This window comes from Wyeomyia smithii, chromosome 2 (genome assembly GCF_029784165.1).
Source record: "Wyeomyia smithii strain HCP4-BCI-WySm-NY-G18 chromosome 2, ASM2978416v1, whole genome shotgun sequence".
Classification (NCBI taxonomy): Eukaryota; Metazoa; Arthropoda; class Insecta; order Diptera; family Culicidae; genus Wyeomyia; species Wyeomyia smithii.
This window is the reverse complement of record NC_073695.1, coordinates 143,585,068-143,604,958: the sequence shown is the minus strand read 5'-3', so window position 1 is coordinate 143,604,958 and position 19,891 is coordinate 143,585,068. Positions and strand designations below refer to the sequence as shown.

Genomic DNA, 19,891 nt, shown 5'->3' with positions numbered 1-19,891 from the left:
AGTTTTTGATATGATTGATTTGATATATATTTAGGCGTTCTTTGTGGTTTTTATTTTGTTCCTAATAATTCTATATGTATATAGTTTTTCATTGTTACTGTATTTTTGATTTCATTTTAAAATACAATAATAATATAATTTTTTTTTATTTTTTTTATATATATATTTGACTCACGGATTTGCGTCTGTTGATGTTTCTGCGTTGATTTTCCACTGTTGTTTTTTCTCGTTATCAATGCTGCTTCTGTTGCCACTTGTTGATGATGTTGTGGGTGCGTTCCAAATGATGTCACGTTGTTGCTGCTCTGTTGAAGTTGTTAAAGATGTGACTGCTTTGCTTTGCCGTATAGTATAACTGCCTTTAAACACTGTTTATGTCAGCTGACGATTGTTTTTTCTTTTTCTTAGTTGTTTTTATTGCTCATTTACTACAATTGTTTTATTGTTTATTTGATTTTCTTCCTGTTTTTTTCTTTTCCGCCGCGAGCTGTGCTGTTACATAGTCTAGAACTTGTAGCTCTTCCCACAGCTCGTCGGGGAATTCCGGAACTTCACTTATATCTTTCATTTTTTTTTATTGTTATTGCACTTGCCTTTTTTATTTCATTCTCTTTGTCTCTTTTTTTTCACTGTTTAATGTTGAGTTGTTTCCACGATTTGTACCATTCTTTGGTTAAATTTTCTACTACCGCCGGTTGTCGCTCAAAACGCGTTTTTCTTTTTTCCACTTGTCCGTTTACTTCAAATATTAATATCACCTCGATCTCTCTTTCTTTACAGTTTTTATATTTTTCCTGAGTAATGGGAGTATTTGCAGTTATAGCTGCCTCCCAAGCTTTGTAGAATGTTAAGCATTCTTCGAAATCGTCCATTACATTTGTCATTGTTTTTTATTAAACCGCTATTTGGACTGATCATTTAAATAAAATAAAAAGTTTTTTTTGTAAGTTTGTAAGTTTTTTTTCACTCTTCACACCATTGCACAGTGGTCCAGATCGTCGATTAAGCGGTATTTAATTTTTTGTGCAAAAACAGCTGTTGTTAGGTTAATAGTATATCTGAAAGATATTTTGTATTTAAAAAGGCGCTTCTTTATAGAAAATAAAAGTTAGGGTGGCTCCATTTTTATCAAAAACAGCAAAACTAACATTTTTGCTGATAAAGATACGGCTCTTTTTAGTTCAGAGGAGTTGTAGATCCATTTTTTCTAAACAACTTTGCCGAAGAAAGCTAGTCTCTATCTTGCATTGTTTTCACGGTATGATGAATTTAATATAGCAAGTTAGGGTGTCGCTGAAAAATCTAGTTTTTTCGATGTAACTTTTTTATTTTTGATTCTGTTGAAACTTGGTCTTCTAACAGTTTTTAGGTCTTTTTGAGGTGCATATTTTCTCTGAATACTGGAAAGCGCTATCTCATTCCAAAGAAAAGTTTTTTTTTTATTCTCGCTTATTTTCCTTCGGTCTACTTCCGCCACTGTTGTGGCCAATAACCGACGCCCAGGGAGGCGACTCCACACCCAGGACCCTAACTCACGACCCGTTTATTAACGGACCGGCGCCAACGGCTTTACTTCCTCATGCGATGGAAGGCGTGATCCCAGAGATTTTTCGCCTCAGAAAATCTCCCGGTGTCGGCTAGGATTGAATCTAGACCAGTTGGGTTGGTTGTGAGTGGATCACGCCACCTCACAACCATCGACACCTATGTCGGCGGTGGGATTCGAACCCAGGCGTCGAGCGTGGTTGGCGGAGACGTTACCAACCACACTAGGCCCCCGCTCCCTAAGAAAAGTTATTAGGTTTTTCGCTTTCAAAATACGCCCTTTTCAAATGTTTGTATCTACTTAAATAGCAAACACAAACTAAAACTATTGATTGCGTTTGAAAGGTCGAACTTTTCTGTATATAATATCTAAAATCTGGAGGGTGGATATTTTTCTATCTCAAATAAATCCAATTTGAACTTTGCGGTTTTGGTTGGATTTCTCGATACATGTCACATGCATGCTACTATTTTCATTTTTTTTTTGTATTTGATCGGTCTATATCACTACACCCAAACGTAAGATCATACAAAATAAGGTTTTTTCAAACAGTTTTATGATTTATGAAAGCCTTTTTCATAAAAACAGGCAACATATCTTTATATAATTTTTTTTTGTTCAAGGGATTTTAACCGAGGCGGTCATTCGTCCCTAATATCTTATATTCTACATGTGTTTTAGCAGTAGAAGTATTGCATTATATGCAAGCTTTAACTCTGCTACGTTTACCAAAAATGGTTTTTTAAACACGAAACAACCTAGGAAATTAGCAGAATTATCTCGGAAAATAAAATACTTCACCCTACTTTTCTCGACAGCATTTGAGTTACATCGAAAATGGCTTCCTACATGAAGGAGAGAAAAGTGGGGAATTATTTCACTAAAATAAATTCACAAGCTTTTTATATACGTCATTGTTAAGGAAGAACATTAAAAAGCGATCGTGACGTTGACGATCCTGAAAAATACAAATTTAGGATATCACCCTCGCACGCCTACATTCGCTTCATACAACTCTTGGCGAAAGTAAGCTATCATTGTGGTGAGTAGCGACAACCTAGTTTCTGAAGCACGAGAAATTGCCATTCGGAATTCGTTGAAAGCGAATTAGTGAACTTCTATATGATGGTGAGAATAACAGAATTTAGCTCGCAGATTTGTCAATATATATATGAATTGGTATCAGAGATCACAAGCCTCAATGAAGAAATATTCAAGAGTTTCTACGTAATCCTAACGTTAATCAAAAATAAAATAGGAGTATAAAACATATACTGAGAAAATCGAGCATAGGCTATGATGATGAACATTTTTTTTTTATTTTCTAAGCCTCTGTGAAACTGTTAGATCTCGTTTTTTTCACATTGTCGTAAAATTACATAGGTACGCTTGTATCAATTGGACTGTAAAACGACGAGGCACAGGAAGCACGAAACAAATTCAAATTCAAACCGTTTACGCCATCCGACAAAAATCGTTGCAATCCTCAATTGCAACGATTAGCTCACTTTATAGTCAGTAAGATAGTTTTAAGTTTATTTTAAGTTTTGTTTTATTCCTTTTTTTTTCCCTTGACAAGTAGGTTTAATAATTTTCCTACAATAACATAAACTTAACTGCGAAAGCTAATAACAATCAATAATATAAAAAAGCGTAAAAATATATACAATATATACAAATATATATATATATATATATATATATATATATATATATATATATATATATATATATATATATATATATATATATATATATATATATATATATATATATATATATATATATATATATATATATATATATATATATATATATATATATATATATATATATATATATATATAATCCAAAAACAAAAAAAAAACATTTTTTTCCTAGAAACTTCATTTGTGCGGAAAAATAATAGCCATTTCACTGATTTTTGTCATATAAAGTGCCAAAAATGGTGATTTTTTGATATTTTTTGATATTTTTGTATGGGAGACCCCCTAGGGGGGTCCCAGGGGGGTAACACTAGCATGGGTGGGTCGGCCCTCCAAAATTAGTGGGGGTCGGTCATACATTTAGACTCGATTGGGGCACTCTAAATGGGTCAAAACAGGATTTTTTGAAATTTGACCTTTTGGGTACCTACACGTTAGTACAAGGGACATCAGAATTCATTTTAGAGGTATGGTTTTTTGAGCAAAGTATCTTATTTTGATCCCTAGAATCCGAAAATCATATGTGCCTGAGCGATTTTTTGATCCCCTACAATTTGAACCGCCCTAATATATATATATATATATATATATATATATATATATATATATATATATATATATATATATATATAAATATATACATATACAAATATATATATATATATATATATATATATATATATATATATATATATATATATTTATGTATATATATATATATATATATATATATATATATATATATATATATATATATATATATATATATATATATATATATATATATATATATATATATATATATATATATATATATATATATATATATATATAAATATATACATATACATATATATATATATATATATATATATATATATATATATATATATATATATATATATATATATATATATATATATATATATATATATGTAAACAGCTCTCATGAGTCATAAAACTATTAAAAAACACCTTATCAATTATGATCTTACGTTTGGGTTGGTTTAGTGATATAGACCGATCAAATACAAAAAAATAGTAGCATGCATGTGACATATACCGTCTGCCGGGGTGAGATTAAGCCACGGGGGTGAGATTGGGCCAAAACGGGAAATGTTTGTATGTTAAATTACTTGAGATTTACAAAACCTAATTCCTCAAATTCAATACTTTATGAAACATGACATATTTATTCACAACTTAAAATGGAATATAGATAATATCAGTGAACTGTTTCGCTTAAAGAATGTTCCAAAGTACAGGGTGAAACACATGCGCAAATAACGTTATCCAAAAATGTCCCAGGAAAACCAACCCGATCAAGAAATCACAAAAACTTACTGCTCAGTTGGTACGTTAGGATGTCGTCTCCAATGTGTTGAGAAAATATTATGCATTGAACCTGTGCCGGCTCAGAAAATAATGTTTTTCCAAACTGTTCACTTTTCGAGCCCTTTTGGGGTGAGATTGTGCCAAGCTATATTGAACGGCACAGTGTGCGGAATTCACATTCACGACAAAATTATATCAGTATACATCAAAACACTTGCATTGTTTACATAGGGTATGTTTTTTGTCCCCACAGCATAAGGTATGTTGTCTAGCTATGGTATTCTTTGAAATAATGACTAAAAGCTTGAGAAGCTTACTGTTCTCAATTGTTAGATAGAAATTTTCAATTATTGATATTACTAATGGAATGTAACAAAATTTTGTACACCAATTCTATATAAACTGATGACTTTTAAAGAGAAGAAGGAGGGTTGTGGGTACGTTTCCAGAGGTTTTGAGATCTCCAATGGAATATACAGTTGTCAATGACACATAATAATTGAAACGAAAAGTCTTCTCAAACTTCATGTCCTAACGTTTCCCCTTTTTAGACTACCTGGAGACGCCACTATGTGTATAGAGACTGTCTATAAGCCACGTTCTCATAACTAATTACTCTATGCATCAATTTGATCCAGCCATACATTTTTATATAATTCATATGATACATAGTTTCTGATCAACCCCTTAAAGCCCCTTAATAGTCCACGTTGTTTATGGTCGTCCCTATACCTACTGTTTTATCATGTTAGTCATGTGGATTATTCGTAGACACACTACTGTTCATTTAACAGGTATTAAATTCAACTTTTTGTTTTTGGCATAATCTCACGCCATAGAAGGGGTGAGATTGAGCCAAAGTTTATGTATTTTTAGCAAAATTATAGTTTATTGTAACTCAACCAAATTTGTTATAGTTGATAACAAAACATTCTAGAATGCATTGGTGTATTTCGGATCGAATTCTTTGCTTAAATGTGTGCGTTAGAAGCTTGAGATCAAAAAAGCATCATTTATTGGCACAATCTCACCCCGGATGACGGTATCGAGAAATCCAACCAAAACCGCAAAGTTCAAATTGGAATTATTTGAGATAGAAAAATATCCACCCTCCAGATTTTAGATATTATATACAGAAAAGTACGACCTTTCAAACGCAATCAATAGTTTTAGTTTGTGTTTGCTATTTAAGTAGATACATACATTTGAAAAGGGCGTATTTTGAAAGCGAAAAACCTAATAACTTTTCTTGTGAATGAGATAGCGCTTTCCAGTATTCAGAGAAAATATGCACCTCAAAAAGACCTAAAAACTGTTAGAAGACCAAGTTTCAATAGAATCAAAAATAAAAAAGTTACATCGAAAAAACTAGATTTCTCAGCGACACCCTAACTTGCTATATTAAATTCATCGTACCGTGAAAACTATGCAAGATAGAGACTAGCTTTCTTCGGCAAAGTTGTTAAGAATAAATGGATCTACAACTCCTCTCAACTAAAAAGAACCGTATCTTTATCAGCAAAAAAGTTAGTTTTGCTATTTTTGAAAAAAATGGAGCCACCCTAATTTTTATTTTCTATAAAGAAGCACCTTTTTAAACACAAAATATCTTTCAGATATAATATTAACCTAAAAACAGCTGTTTTTGCACAAAAAATTAAATACCGCTAAATTGACGATCTGGACCACTGTGCATTGTTTGTATTGTATTGTATTGTTTTTTTTTTCTTACACAGTTGAGGAGCTTATCGTTTGTAAGCGTGCCTCTATCTTTACTGATTTCACTATGTAGTTTTTGATTGCACTACGTAGCAACTTAAATAGGATGATCAGTATTAAAATAAATGCGACCAGGCACAGCGCGCCAGCAGCGTATTTGTTTTCTACAGCTCCGTTTACGCTGCTGCTGGCGGCGTTTGTTATAATTTCATCGGCACTAAAGAATCCCATTGTTCTTTTCTCTCACTGGGTATTTTAGATTGTTTAGTTCTTCTTTTTTTATATTATTTTTTTTTTATTATTTACCGTGTTTCATTGTCATTTAACGGACTGTTTTTTTAAGCTTTTCTTCACATAAATCATCACTTCTATGCCATTTTATGCCATTAGGCACGAATCGTGTAGTGGAAAACTTTTCACTTTATCAGACTTTTCAAGCACTTCATTTTTGCCTTTCTCCTAGAAAGGTATAGCAATCACTTGAAAAAACGAAAGTATAAAAGTGCTCCAAAGGGCCGAATGGCATATATCACTCGACTCAGCTCGACGAGCTGAGCATTTTCTGTATGTGTGTGTGTGTGTGTGTGTATGTGTGTGTGTGTGTATGTGCAGATTTTTATTCTCACTCACTTTTCTCAGAGATGGCTGGACCGATTTTCATGAAATTAATTGCAAATGAAAGGTCTTGTTGTCCCATAAGACCCTATTGAATTTTATTGTAATCGGATTTTTAGTTTAGAGGTTATGTATCAAAATGTAAAAATCATGAAACATCATTATCTCAAAAACTAGACAACCGATTTGAACAAAATAAATTTCAAATGAACGGGCTACCTTAAGAACCCTTAACTTTTGAATTTTATGAAAATTGAACTTGTGGTTCAAACGTTATGAAAAAAACGTGTTCTGAAGACTGTTTAATCTCACTCATGTTTCTCAGGGATGGCTGAACCGATTTTCATAAAATCAGTGTCAAATGGAAGGTCTAATTGCCCCATAAGACTCTATTGATTTGTTTTGCAATCGGACTATTACTTTGCCTGTTATGTTTAAAAATGTGAAATTCAGCTATGAGAAGGAACATATTCCGAAGACTACTTGGACTCACTCACTTTTCTCAGAGATGGCTGAACCGATTTTCACTAAATTAGTGTTAAATGAGAAGTCTAGCTGCCTCATAACACCCTATTGAATTTTACTATAATCGGACTTTAACTTTGTCTGTAATGTGTCGAAATGTGAAAATCACGAAACTTAATTATCTCAGAAACTACACAACCGATTTGATCAATATTATCAATATTATTATCAGATGAGCAGACTAAGGGTTAACTGATGAATTATGATTGAACACGTGGTGTTTGGCTGCCCTATACTAAAAGTGGTCGTCTACAAATTCAAAATGGTTTCCAGGGTCAATGTTTGGTTTCTATGCATCATCTCGATTACGGAAATATTCATATTGAGTGTTATTCGGTCAATTTCGACTGTTTCCTAAAAGTTGCCATTTAGCAATTCAAAATGGTGCCTGAGGTCAATTGTTAGCTCATTGCATCATTCTAGTTCCAGAGATACTCATATTGGATGGTATTTGGTTATTTTAGGCTATTTTTCACAAACCGGAAGTCGCCATCTTGGATTTTAAAATGGCATTTGGGAACAATTTCTGGCCTCCGTGCGTCAATCTGGTCAAAGAAACGCTCATATTGGGTGGTATTAGGTCATTTTCGGCTGTTTTCCAGACACCGGAAGTCGCCATCTTACAAATAAAAATGTTGTCTGAGGTCGATTTGTGGCTTCAGTACGTCATAACAATTCCGGAAATACCCATATTGGATGGTATTTGGTTATTTTAGGCTGTTTTTCACAAACCGGAAGTCGCCATCTTGGATTTCAAAATGGTATTCAAGATAATTTTTAGCCTCTGAGCGTCATTCTGGTTGAAGGAACACCCATATTGGGTGTTACTCGATCATTTTCGGCTGTTTCGCAGGAACCGGAAGTCACCAACATAGAATCCAAAATGGGGAGTGTGGTCGATTTCAGCTGCTGTGTATCATTCTAGATCCGGAGATACTCATGTCAAAGGAAATTCGGCCAGTTTTGGCTGTTTCCCAGAAACCAGAAGTTGCCATCCTACAATTCATAGTGGTGTTCTTGCAACATTCTGGCTCCGGAGATACTCTTATTGGGTGGTATTTGGTCACTTTGGGCTGTTTTTTCAGAAACCGAAAGTCGTCATTTTGAACTTTCGAATTGCCTGTGAAATCAATTTTTGTCATCTGGGCGTAATTCTGGTTTCGAAAACATTCATATTGAATGGTATTTGGTCATTTCCGGCTGTTTGCCAGACACCGGAAGTCACCATCTTAAAATTCAAGATTGTGTCTGTGATCCATTTTTAGCTTCTGTGCATCTTTCTGCTTCCGGAGATACTCATATTTAATGGGAATCGTTCATTTCAGGCTGATTTCCAGAAACCGGAAGTTGCCATCTTACAATCCAAAATGTTGCCTGAGGTCGATTATGGAACATATTTGTTACCACTAAAACATTCACCTGCCAAATTTGGTTCCATTATGTTGGTTAGCTCTCGAGATGTGCAGAAATTTGTGTTTCATTTGTATGGCATCCCTCTCTTCCGAAAGAAGGAGGGGTGTCAAAACATTATGGACATATTTTTTATCCCTTAAAACATCTACATGCCAAATTCGGTTTCATTTGCTTTGTTTGTTTGTTTGTTCTTGAGTTGTGCAGAAATTTATGTTTCATTTGTATGGGACCCCTCCCTTCCAGAAAAGGGAGGGGTCTCAAACTATCATAGGAACCTTTATAGTCACCAAAAACCCCTACATACAAATTTTCACGCCGATCGATTCGGTAATTTTCGAGCCTATATGGATCAGACAGACAGACAGACCGGATTGCATTTTCATATGTATAGATTACAACATCAATATTTTTTAAGAGTGAATATACATTTATTGGATTGAAGCGTTCATGTAAATCTATTTTTACAAATAAAAGTTTGAATGAGAAAGGCTGGGTCTGACCGCTAGGTGGATTAATTTAGGTTTTTTTTTTCAACGGTGGCCTTTTCACTTTGTTAGACTTCCAAGCACTTCATTCATTTTTTTTAAACTAACATTTTATTTGTGTTTTTCACTTCACTTTGAGGCTTGCACTTCACTGCCTCACAGTTGCCATCAGATATTTTCTTTTGCTTTCTTACTCAAACACAACTTGTTTCTTCCTTGTCCCCAGGGGCGACTCGTGGCTTTTGAACCTACCTGTTCAACTACAAATTTTTAAAATCGCAGTTTGAGGAAGTAATCACAATCATGTCCGCGTAATCACGCAAGTCATTCTATTTGTTACTATTTGAAAGTGGAACTAAAAACCAATAAAATATTAATATAAATTTGCGATTGAAATATATTTTTTGCATGGCGTTCCCGTGTGCAATGCACAGGTTGCACCTATGGACGAGTCGCCCCTGTCCCAAACGAGATTAATTTATTGTCGTAAACTTACTACTAAGTCACTTCTTAGCTTCTAACTTTTCTAACACATTCTTAACTTTCTCTTACCGTGTATAAGTCTGTATAATCTTGCTTTATCTAACTAGGCGTGGCCAACGGCAATAATTTGTCATGGTATGGACTTGTGTAGTGGTAGCTTGAAAGCGTCCAATTCTCACAAGCTTTCGAGCATCGGCTGATTGCATACGCGTAGGCGTATAACAATCAGCATTGTTTCAATATAATCGCGGAGTCGCTTTTCTGCTTAGCTGCATGCGATTCCGGCTTGGGTGTGGAGATAGAAAGAGAGTGAAAATGGGTCATAAGAGAAGGTGCACGCTGCTAGCTTTGCTTGCAGCGCTTTGGAATTTATGAGGTGACGAAAAAGCGAGTTGAGTAAGTTTTGGGTTGTATCTCATATGACTACATGCAACTTGGTTAATTCTCAAGTGGTTGGCATGTAGGCATGGGAATCAGGATTTGTGGTGAAACATGGTTTTAGGAATTTGACTGACTTGGTAGGATTTCTTAAGTGCTTTGCATATGGTCAGTATCGTATGCAGCACTTGTGTGGAAAACCATTTGTTGCCAATGAAGATGTTTTGACGATCCAGCCCGTGGGAATATATTTTCCGGGTCTGTTAGAAAGTCGTTAGAAATTTGGGATTGTGGTAACTTTATAGTGTCAGGCTACAATGTAATCCATTTGGCAAAAATTTGGAGTGCCAATGGACTGCTCGTCAACAGCTGATTCGTGTGCTTTGACTGAGTTTTGTTTTATTCTACGACGGTGTCAATTTACCGCGTACTGCTATGCGCTTGTGTAGAACTGCGCTTTTTTTTTAAGGGGGGATTTGTTAGTAGCTTAAGTATTTATGATAAATATTAGTAAATAATGAGTATGTGTGTCCAATCACAAATGGTGACTTCCCAACACTGTTAGAAATTTGTAATTTTAATTGTTAGGATTTGTTTGCTTTCGCAATTAGGACTTGTCATTCGTTGGGATTTGAACCTACTTGTCAGAAAAGGGGAAGTAAACTTACAACTAACTTAATTGCTAACTTATTGGCTATAAAGAGAGCTTATCGTAGCAATTGAGGATTGCAACGATTTTTGTCGAAAATTGTTAATAATTTTATGTGACATAGTTTCTAATGGTTCAACACCAGTAAGTCTATGTAATTCGAGTGTACCAAACCAAGGAGGAAAAATCATTTTCAGAATTTTATTCTGAATCTTTTGGAGCGTTTTCTTCCTTGTTGAACAGCAACTTGACCAGATCGGTACTGCATAAAGCATTGCTGGTCTAAAAATTTGTTTTAAAATCAAAAGTTTGTTCTTTAAACAAAGTTTAGAATTCCTGTTAATGAGAGGATATAAACATCTCGTATATTTGATGCACTTGGCTTGTATACTCTCAATGTGCTCTTTGAAAATAAGTTTTTTATCATAAATTAGTCCCAAGTACTTAACCTTGTCGGACCAACTTAAAATAACCCCATTCATCTTGACAACGTGATTATTGTTCGGCTTGAGGAAAGAAGCCCTAGGCTTATGCGGAAAAATTATCATTTGAGTTTTAGAAGCATTGAGAGAGATTTTCCACTTTTGCAAGTAGGAAGAAAAAATATCTAAACTTTTCTGCAATCGACTGCATATGACACGAAGACTTTTTCCTTTTACGGAAATGCTTGTGTCATCGCAGAACAATGACTTTGTGCATCCTGGAGGCAAATCAGGAAGATCTGAAGTGAATATCTTGTACAGGACTGGACCCAAGACTGAACCTTGAGGTACACCTGCTCTGACAGGAAATCTATCAGATTTTGAATTCTGATAGACAACCAGCAGAGTTCGATCAGTAAGATAATTTTTTAAAATTTTGATGAGGAAAATTAAAAGTTTGCAATTTCGCAATCAAACCTTTATGCCAAACACTGTTGAATGCTTTTTCTATGTCTAAAAGAGCAGCTCCAGTGGAATAACCTTCAGATTTGTTAGCTCGTATCATATTAGTAACTCGTATCATATTAGCAATTGATGAGTTGTGGAATGCCCATGGCGAAATCCAAACTGTTCATTTGCAAAAATTGAATTTTCGTTGATGTGTGACATCATTCTGTTAAGAATAATTCTCTCAAACAGTTTACTTATTGAAGAAAGCAAACTGATTGGTCGATAACTTGAAACTTCAGCTGGGTTCTTATCCGGTTTTAAAATTGGAGTAATTTTTGCATTTTTCCATAATTTGGGAAAATATGCAATTTTGAAGCAGCAATTGAAAATTTCCACTAAAAATTCCATTGTGCTCTCAGGGAGATGTTTGATTAGTATATTAAAGATTCCATCGTCACCAGGTGCTTTCATATTTTTGAAATTTTTAATAATTGATTTGATCTCATTCAAGTTAGTTTCAATTATTTCTGCAGGTAAAAAATTCTGGGAAGAAATTAAATCAAATTGACGTGTGACTTAATTTTCAATTGGACTTACAAAATTCAAATTTGAGTTATGAACACTCTCAAACTGCTGAGCAAGTCTTTGAGCCTTTTGTTCATTGGATACAAGAAAACGTTCACCATCTTTTAAAACTGGAATAGGCTTTGAAGGGTTCTTAAGAATCTTCGACAGCTTCCAAAAAGGTTTTGAATATGGTTTCAATTTTTCAACTTTAGTCTCAAAATTTTGATTTCTCAGAAGAGTAAATCTATGTTTAATCTCTTTCTGTAAATCTTTATAAATTTTTTTGGCAACACGGTTGTGACTTGTATTTATACGTTTGTATACTGTGCCTATACTTTTATCGATTTTTTGTGTTTAGATTAGCCGTTTTCGTTGGAGTTCATGCAAATCGGTTGGTTAACTACTGTACGTTCGTCGGTTCATCGAAGTTCGATAAAAATATTCGGTTTAAGTGTGTTTAGAACTGATTTAGTGCTTCGCTATAGTGATTGTTTGTTTTGGTTTCTAACACGTCTATGAAAGCTCTATTACTCTCCCGCTCAATTTTTTTTTTGTGAAAAGCGACATCTGTCCGTCAAATTTTCAAACACCATTAAAGCTTTTGCTATAAAAAAGCCAATAGTTTGACTATTGGTCTCATCGGCTGTGAAAAATAAACATCTAGCTTTCACTTGCAAAGACTTCAAACAGCAAGACTGTCAACCTCAGTTGAATCATGTCGTGTAAAAAATGCAACAAGCAAGTTTGTGAATCTGAACGCATAAACTGTCGCGGATATTGTGGCGCAGTTTTTCATCTACTCTGCGTAAACATTGATATGCCAGTACTGGATATGTTAGGAGAGCATGATAGAAATATTTTCTGGATGTGTAATACATGCACAGACTTGTTCAGCAATGATCAATTCAAAAAAATTTCGCTTTGTAATGATCGTGAACGGGCCGTAGTCCCTGATGTCATTCAGTCTATGAAGGATGACATACAAAAATTAAGCAATGCGATTTCAACACTCACGGCCAAGGTTGATGTCATACCTCAGCCAAGTCAACCCGCAACCCCCCCACCATGGAACACGAAAAAATTTTTACTGCCAAACACACCTAAACGCCGCCGTGTCGTCATTGGTGAAACAGCCGAGCCTGTGAATAACAGGAACGGAAATCATGGTACGAAGGTCGCAAGCGGACTAATTCAGGCGATACCTACGAATGACGATAGTTTTTGGGTTTATCTTTCGGCGTTCCACCCCAGTACATCAGAGGACGAAATTGCTGGTTTGGTACGCGAATGCTTGAATTTGGGATCCGATACAAAACCCAGAGTGGTTAAACTAGTCCCTAAAGGAATAGACCTTTCTACTTTGAGGTTTGTTTCCTTTAAAATCGGCGTTAGCTATGAGCTCAAAGAAATCGCACTAACGCGTGACACATGGCCTGAAAATGTATTTTTCCGCGAATTCGAAGATAATCGCACAAAAAACTTCACGAGAGTCGTACGCTTGAACCTGAAACCGAAGGAAGGATCTCAGCTCGAAGCCAATCCAGAGGAATGCTAAATTTAGAATCATGCCTTTCACCGGGATGCAACGTTGTGGAATCATCCGCTTATTTTCCAAACACCGATTCATCCGGCCCGGGACGCACGTCACAAAGCAGTATGGAAGCCCTGAACCCACTTAGCTCAGTCGTGCCCGCCATAGATTCCAGTATCGCTAAAATCATTTGTTGCTGCCACCTTAGTCGTCCCGGCCCTGAGTCTATTGTCGGGGACAGGGCTCTCCAAACTGCCTCTCACGGCAAGTATATTTCTAATCACGACGTTGCTCGGCCTGATGCTGCCTCCTTTTTTAGGTTGTTACACGCTGATTCGAACGCCCCAGGATCGAACGTTGATTTTTCAACATCTGACAACTCGCCACGATCCAGTATTTCGCTCTCCGGTCTACAAGATACCATGCAGCTACTTCGGACACGGACCCCAGGACGCACCTGTCTTAGCACTATGGGAGCCCCGTATCCCCCCGACACAGTCGCGCAAATGCTACCTGCGTTCATCAGTCGTCCTGGTCCTGTGTCGGGGCTTGGAGAAGGGGTTTTCCAGCCTGCTACCTCAGGCGAGTATAATTGTTTGACTGAACTTCCGGTACCTGACAATTCGATACGTTCCAGCTTTTCGCTTTCGAGCCGTAGCTCTATCACCACTTCGACGACTCAACTGGTTCAGCAAGAGCTCCACATGTACTATCAAAATGTCGGAGGCATGAATTCACGTGTGGATTCGTATAAACTTGCTTTTTCTGGCTGCGCATACGACATCATCGCATTAACCGAGACTTGGCTCAACGACAGGACCACGTCCCATCAATTATTCGGCCCCGAATACGAGGTCCTTCGATGCGATCGCGGCCCACTTAACAGTCGTAAAGCAACTGGTGGTGGAGTTTTGTTGGCTGTACGTCGTGGGTTTACAGTTTCAAAACGTCAAAACCAATCGTGGAGCAACGTAGAACAAATTTGGGCGACTGTAAAACTCACTGACCGTAATCTTCACATCTGTGTGGTGTACTTCCCGCCCGATCGAACTCGGGATACCGCCGTGATTGATGCACATAATCGATCTGTCGCCTCCGTAGCCGCCGATGCCGATCCCTCCGATGAAATCCTTGTTGTAGGTGATTTCAACCTCCCAGGATTGAAATGGTGTTCTTCAAACAGCGGTTTTAGGTATCCTGATCCTGCGGTATCTACTTTTCACACAGGCGCAATGAACATACTCGATTGCTACAACTCAGCAACATTACGACAAATCAACGAAGTTTTGAACGAGAATGGTCGGATGCTTGATCTGTGTTTTGTGAGCATGGGCACAAAAATACGAGCTACCTCAGCTCCTGTACCGTTGGTAAATTCTGTTCCTCATCAGCCTCCGCTTCACTTGGTATTAAACGGTAATCCTACGACTGTTAATATGAACACCGTTTCAGATGTTGTCTACAACTTCAGAAGAGCTGATTTTGCTAGCATGCTTGGTGTTTTATACAGTCTCGACTGGGACGACATCCTAGACAATAACGATGTTAATGCGGCTACACTGACCCTAACCCATGTGCTTGGGTACATTATTGACCGTCATGTACCCAAAAAAGTTATCATTGCATCCACTAAGACTCCATGGCAGACCGCAGAACTCCGTCGACTTAAGAGAGCAAAACGTGCCGCATTGCGTCGATTTTCAAAACATCGCTCTCTTGCCTTACGAGACTACTATGTTCGACTGAACCTGGATTATAAAAAACTGAGCAGGCGCTGTTTCAATGCCCATCAATATCGCATGCAGCGGAAATTGAAAACGAATCCAAAAGCCTTCTGGTCTTTTGTCAACGAGCAAAGAAAAGACCCTGGTTTACCTTCGACAATGTTTTATAACGGTGAAGTTGAAGCTGATTCAAATGGCCTTTGAAGACTTTTCTCGGAAAAATTCAGCCGTACTTTCGTAGAGGAAACACTCTCTTTAGATCAGGTGGCCGAGGCAACAAGATTTGTACCTGATTCAAACGCGATGTTGACGGATATCCGTATTGATAACGACATTATTCTTACAGCTGCCTCTAAGTTAAAGTCGTCGCTTTCTTCTGGGCCTGATGCAATTCCTGCTATCGTGTTGAAGCGGTGTATTGAAGGTTTACTACAGCCATTGGAACACCTGTTTCGTTTATCACTGCGTACCGGAACCTATCCAACTCTTTGGAAGTCTGCTTTTGTCTTCCCGGTTTTTAAAAAAGGAGATAAAAACAACGTTGACAACTATAGAGGAATTTCGGCATTGTGCGCGGTATCAAAGCTGTTTGAACTGGTGATAATGAATTCAGTTTTTTTCCACTGCAAATCCTTTATCTCCGATGAACAACACGGGTTTATGCCAAATCGATCAACCGCTACAAATCTACTTTCGCTAACCTCGTTCGTCTACGAAGGATTTGAGAGGAACTGTCAAACAGACGTGATATATACTGATTTGTCTGCGGCTTTTGACAGGATCAACCATAAAATCACCATAGCTAAATTGAAAAAAATGGGTTTCGGTGATTCGCTTCAGAGGTGGTTCGAGTCTTATTTAACAAATCGTCAGCTCAGCGTGAATATCTCTAAAAGTTATTCTGCTCCGTTTACGGCCACTTCAGGTATACCTCAGGGCAGTCACCTGGGACCGCTAATCTTTCTGCTCTATTTTAATGATGTCAATCATGCACTCGATGGACCGAAACTATCATTCGCTGATGACCTAAAGCTTTTCCGCAGAATTGAAGTTGACTATGATACACTGAATCTCCAGCAGCAAATCGATGTTTTTACCAATTGGTGTGAACGGAATCGGATGGGATTAAATCCAATGAAATGTTCGGTGACTTCCTTTTGCCGTAGAAAGGATACAATTAAGTTCGAATACAAAGTTGCTGGCGTGATAGTTCCTCGCGTCGAACACGTGAAGGACCTTGGAATAATACTTGACTCTAAGCTAACGTTTAAGCAGCATATCAACTTCACAATTGCCAAAGCTTCGAAGAACATAGGCTTCATCTTCCGAATGACCAGAAACTTCACAGACATTTACTGCCTAAAAAGCTTATACTGCTCGCTTGTTCGCTCAGTCCTGGAGTATTGCTCAGTAGCGTGGAACCCAGTGTACTTTAATGCAGCTGAGAGAATCGAAAATGTTCAGCGCAGGTTTCTTCGTTACGCCCTTCGACAGTTACCTTGGCATGATCCATTTAGACTACCAAGCTACGAAAACCGATGTCAACTCATCCGTCTTGACCCACTACATGCTCGAAGGAATACAGCTCGGGCTTTAGTAGTATCCGATCTCTTGGCAGGACGTTGTGATGCTCCATCTCTACTAGGGCGCATCAACATCCAAGCAAGGCTGCGTAGTTTAAGAGGCAGTTCATTTCTCCGATTAACCCATAGCAGAACAAACGTTGCCGCAAATGCCGCCATAACAGGGCTTCAAAGACTGTTTAATCGTGTGTCGCATATTTTCGACTTAAATGTTCCTAGGATTAGGTTAAGACAACTATTTTTAGATTATTTTAAAAATGTTTAGTGTTTGTTTAACTTTAAGTTTTATCATTGGGGCCGTTTGAGGCCTGTTGATAAATAAAGAAATAAATTAAATTACAAAAAATAGTTTTAAAAACAGGTTCACGAGAACGTTGATATTGACGTCCGCGGACATTTTTCAAACGAGTTAGAAGTTGAAGATTTTCGTCAATTATTGGTGAATCAAATTTCATTTGAGCCTTTGGAACAGAATAATTCCTGGCATCAAAAATTGCACATTTAAATGCTTCCAAAGCGGAATCAATATTCACTTCGTTTTGCAAATCAACAAATATCTTAAATACCAATATAGTTCACTTACGTGAAATTATGAAGACAAATTGAAAATAACAGAAGCGTTAGTCACATTTTCGACCGCTAGGTGCGCCACTTCTGATTTTGTTCTACACGACATGCGAAATAGAGTAACTTTTGACAATAATATTACCCTAATGGGTACACTGAAAAGAATGCTCATTTTATTGTGAAGTGGACTCGGCCGAATATTTTATAATAGTAAACTTCGTCAATGTATGAGGCAATCCATGGGTGGTGTTCCACGGTTTGTACGTTTGTCAACCTCCGACAATATTTTGAGTTGTAAAATAGCGACTTCCGGTGACTGGAAAACTGCTGAAAATGACTAAATACCACCTAATATGGGTGTTTTTTTCAACCGGAATGACGCTCAGAGGCCAGAAATTGTCGCCAAATGCCAGTTTGAAACCCAAGATGGCGACTTCCGGTTTCTGAAAAACAGCGGCGAATGACCAAATATGGGTATTTCCGCGATTGTTATGATGCACTGAAGCCACAAATAGACCTCAGACAACATTTTGAGTTGTAAAATGGCGACTTTTGGTGACTGGAAAACTGCCGAAAATGACCCAAAAACAACCAAATATGGGTGTTTCTTTAACCAGAATGATGCTCAGAGGCCAGAAATTGTCTCCAAATGCCGTTTTGAAATCCAATATGGCGACTTCCGGTTCCTAAACAACAGTGGCATAAGACCAAATAACACTCATTATGGGTATTTCCGGGATTGTTATGATGCACTAAAGCTACAAATCGACCTCAGACAACATTATGAATTGTAAAATGATGACTTCCGGTGAATGGGAAACTGCCGATTAAACGATGATTGCATCATATTCGTTTCGTTTCCATCACTGCTTGGGATTAGTTTACATTTACACGTCGTGGCCTGATTATTTGAATATTTCTTCTTCGTGCCTCGATAAGCTACATCTATTATATTATCAATATTTAACTCCCGGAATGGCGTTAGTTTTACATACAAACAATATACGCACGAAATCTACAACATATTTTTTCCTGTGAAAGTATGAAATTGAGTCAACTAAATCTAAAATTGAGTAAACTCAGTTTCGTGTGTGAGAATGTCACACGCTCACAGAAATTCAACAACAATGCACAGTGGTACAGTAAGGCAATGTAGGCGGACATGAGTTTAGTCTATTTAGTCTATTTTTTATTTGCAAATGAAAATTAGGGTGTTCCTGAAATCGACTAAATAAAAAAACTAACTTTTTTATTTGCAGAAATAAATGTATACATTCATCGGCACAGTTGTAGATCAACTAATTTTAAGCAACTTTCGGTATTTCTTCACAATATTTATACAATATTTGTTCTTTCAAATGATACCAAAAAATATTATTTATGTTTGTCCTAAACGGAGACATTAATATTTTGAAAGGGCCTATTTTTAAAATAGAAATAGTGAAAACTCTTCATCTGTACAATATATCGACAATGTTTTTTCGTCAAAATTGGCGTATTTTTGATTAAAGTTACCGAAGAAAACTTTGTTTTTAAATTTGAATTGAAAAAATAGAGCGAAAAGACTGTTTTTGGAAACCAAATTTATTGTCTACAAAAAAGTTACTTAGAATTAGTTGATCTACAAGTTTGCCAAAGAATGTTTACAATTATTTATGTAAATAAAAATAAGTTAGTTTGTTTTTATTTCGTTGATTTTAGAACCACCCTAATTTTCATTTGCACATGAATAGAGGACTATGTATAAAAAACAACTTTTTACAAAAACTATGGCTTTGAACCGCAAACCAAAATCGCAAGGAAAAGCTTATGTCCGCCTAAAATGCCTTACTGTACCACTGTGCAATGAGTTTAGTTACCTTTTTCACCACAAGAGGGGGTGTTCCCTGTCTGTCTTCACGGAAATATATGGGAAATCCGAGAGTGAACTATATTGTTATTTTAAGATATTTGAAATCAAGCTCATTATTGAAATTTCTCTCAATATGAGTTTTGTATCTTTCCCAATTAGCCTTCTTATAATTAAAAACAGAGCTCATAGGGTTTAAAACTGATTCATGTGATAAAGAAAAAGTTATTGGAAGATGGTCAGAATCAAAGTCAGCATGTGTGATCAAATCACTACATACATGACTTCGATCTGTTAGCACCAAATCAATTGTTGAAGGGTTTCTTACAGAAGAAAAGCATGTA

At 36.6% G+C, this 19,891-nt stretch overlaps 1 protein-coding gene across 3 annotated transcripts in view; it reads right to left on the bottom strand.

Annotated features, from left to right (window-relative positions):
- The window catches only part of LOC129725764 (plexin-B), a 269,692-nt gene that overhangs the window by 9,585 nt on the left and 240,216 nt on the right, over positions 1-19,891 (bottom strand). Inside the window, exon 6 of one of the 3 annotated variants that reach the window (XM_055681940.1) lies at positions 175-1,058. The exons of 1 other annotated variant lie outside the window; for it this stretch is intronic. In XM_055681940.1, the coding sequence (XP_055537915.1) occupies positions 1,047-1,058 (12 nt within the window). In that variant the 3' untranslated portion in view covers positions 175-1,046. Of the gene's footprint in view, positions 1-174; positions 1,059-4,253; positions 4,319-19,891 lie in introns of those variants that run through there. One more of the 3 variants, XM_055681939.1, reaches the window with a different exon arrangement.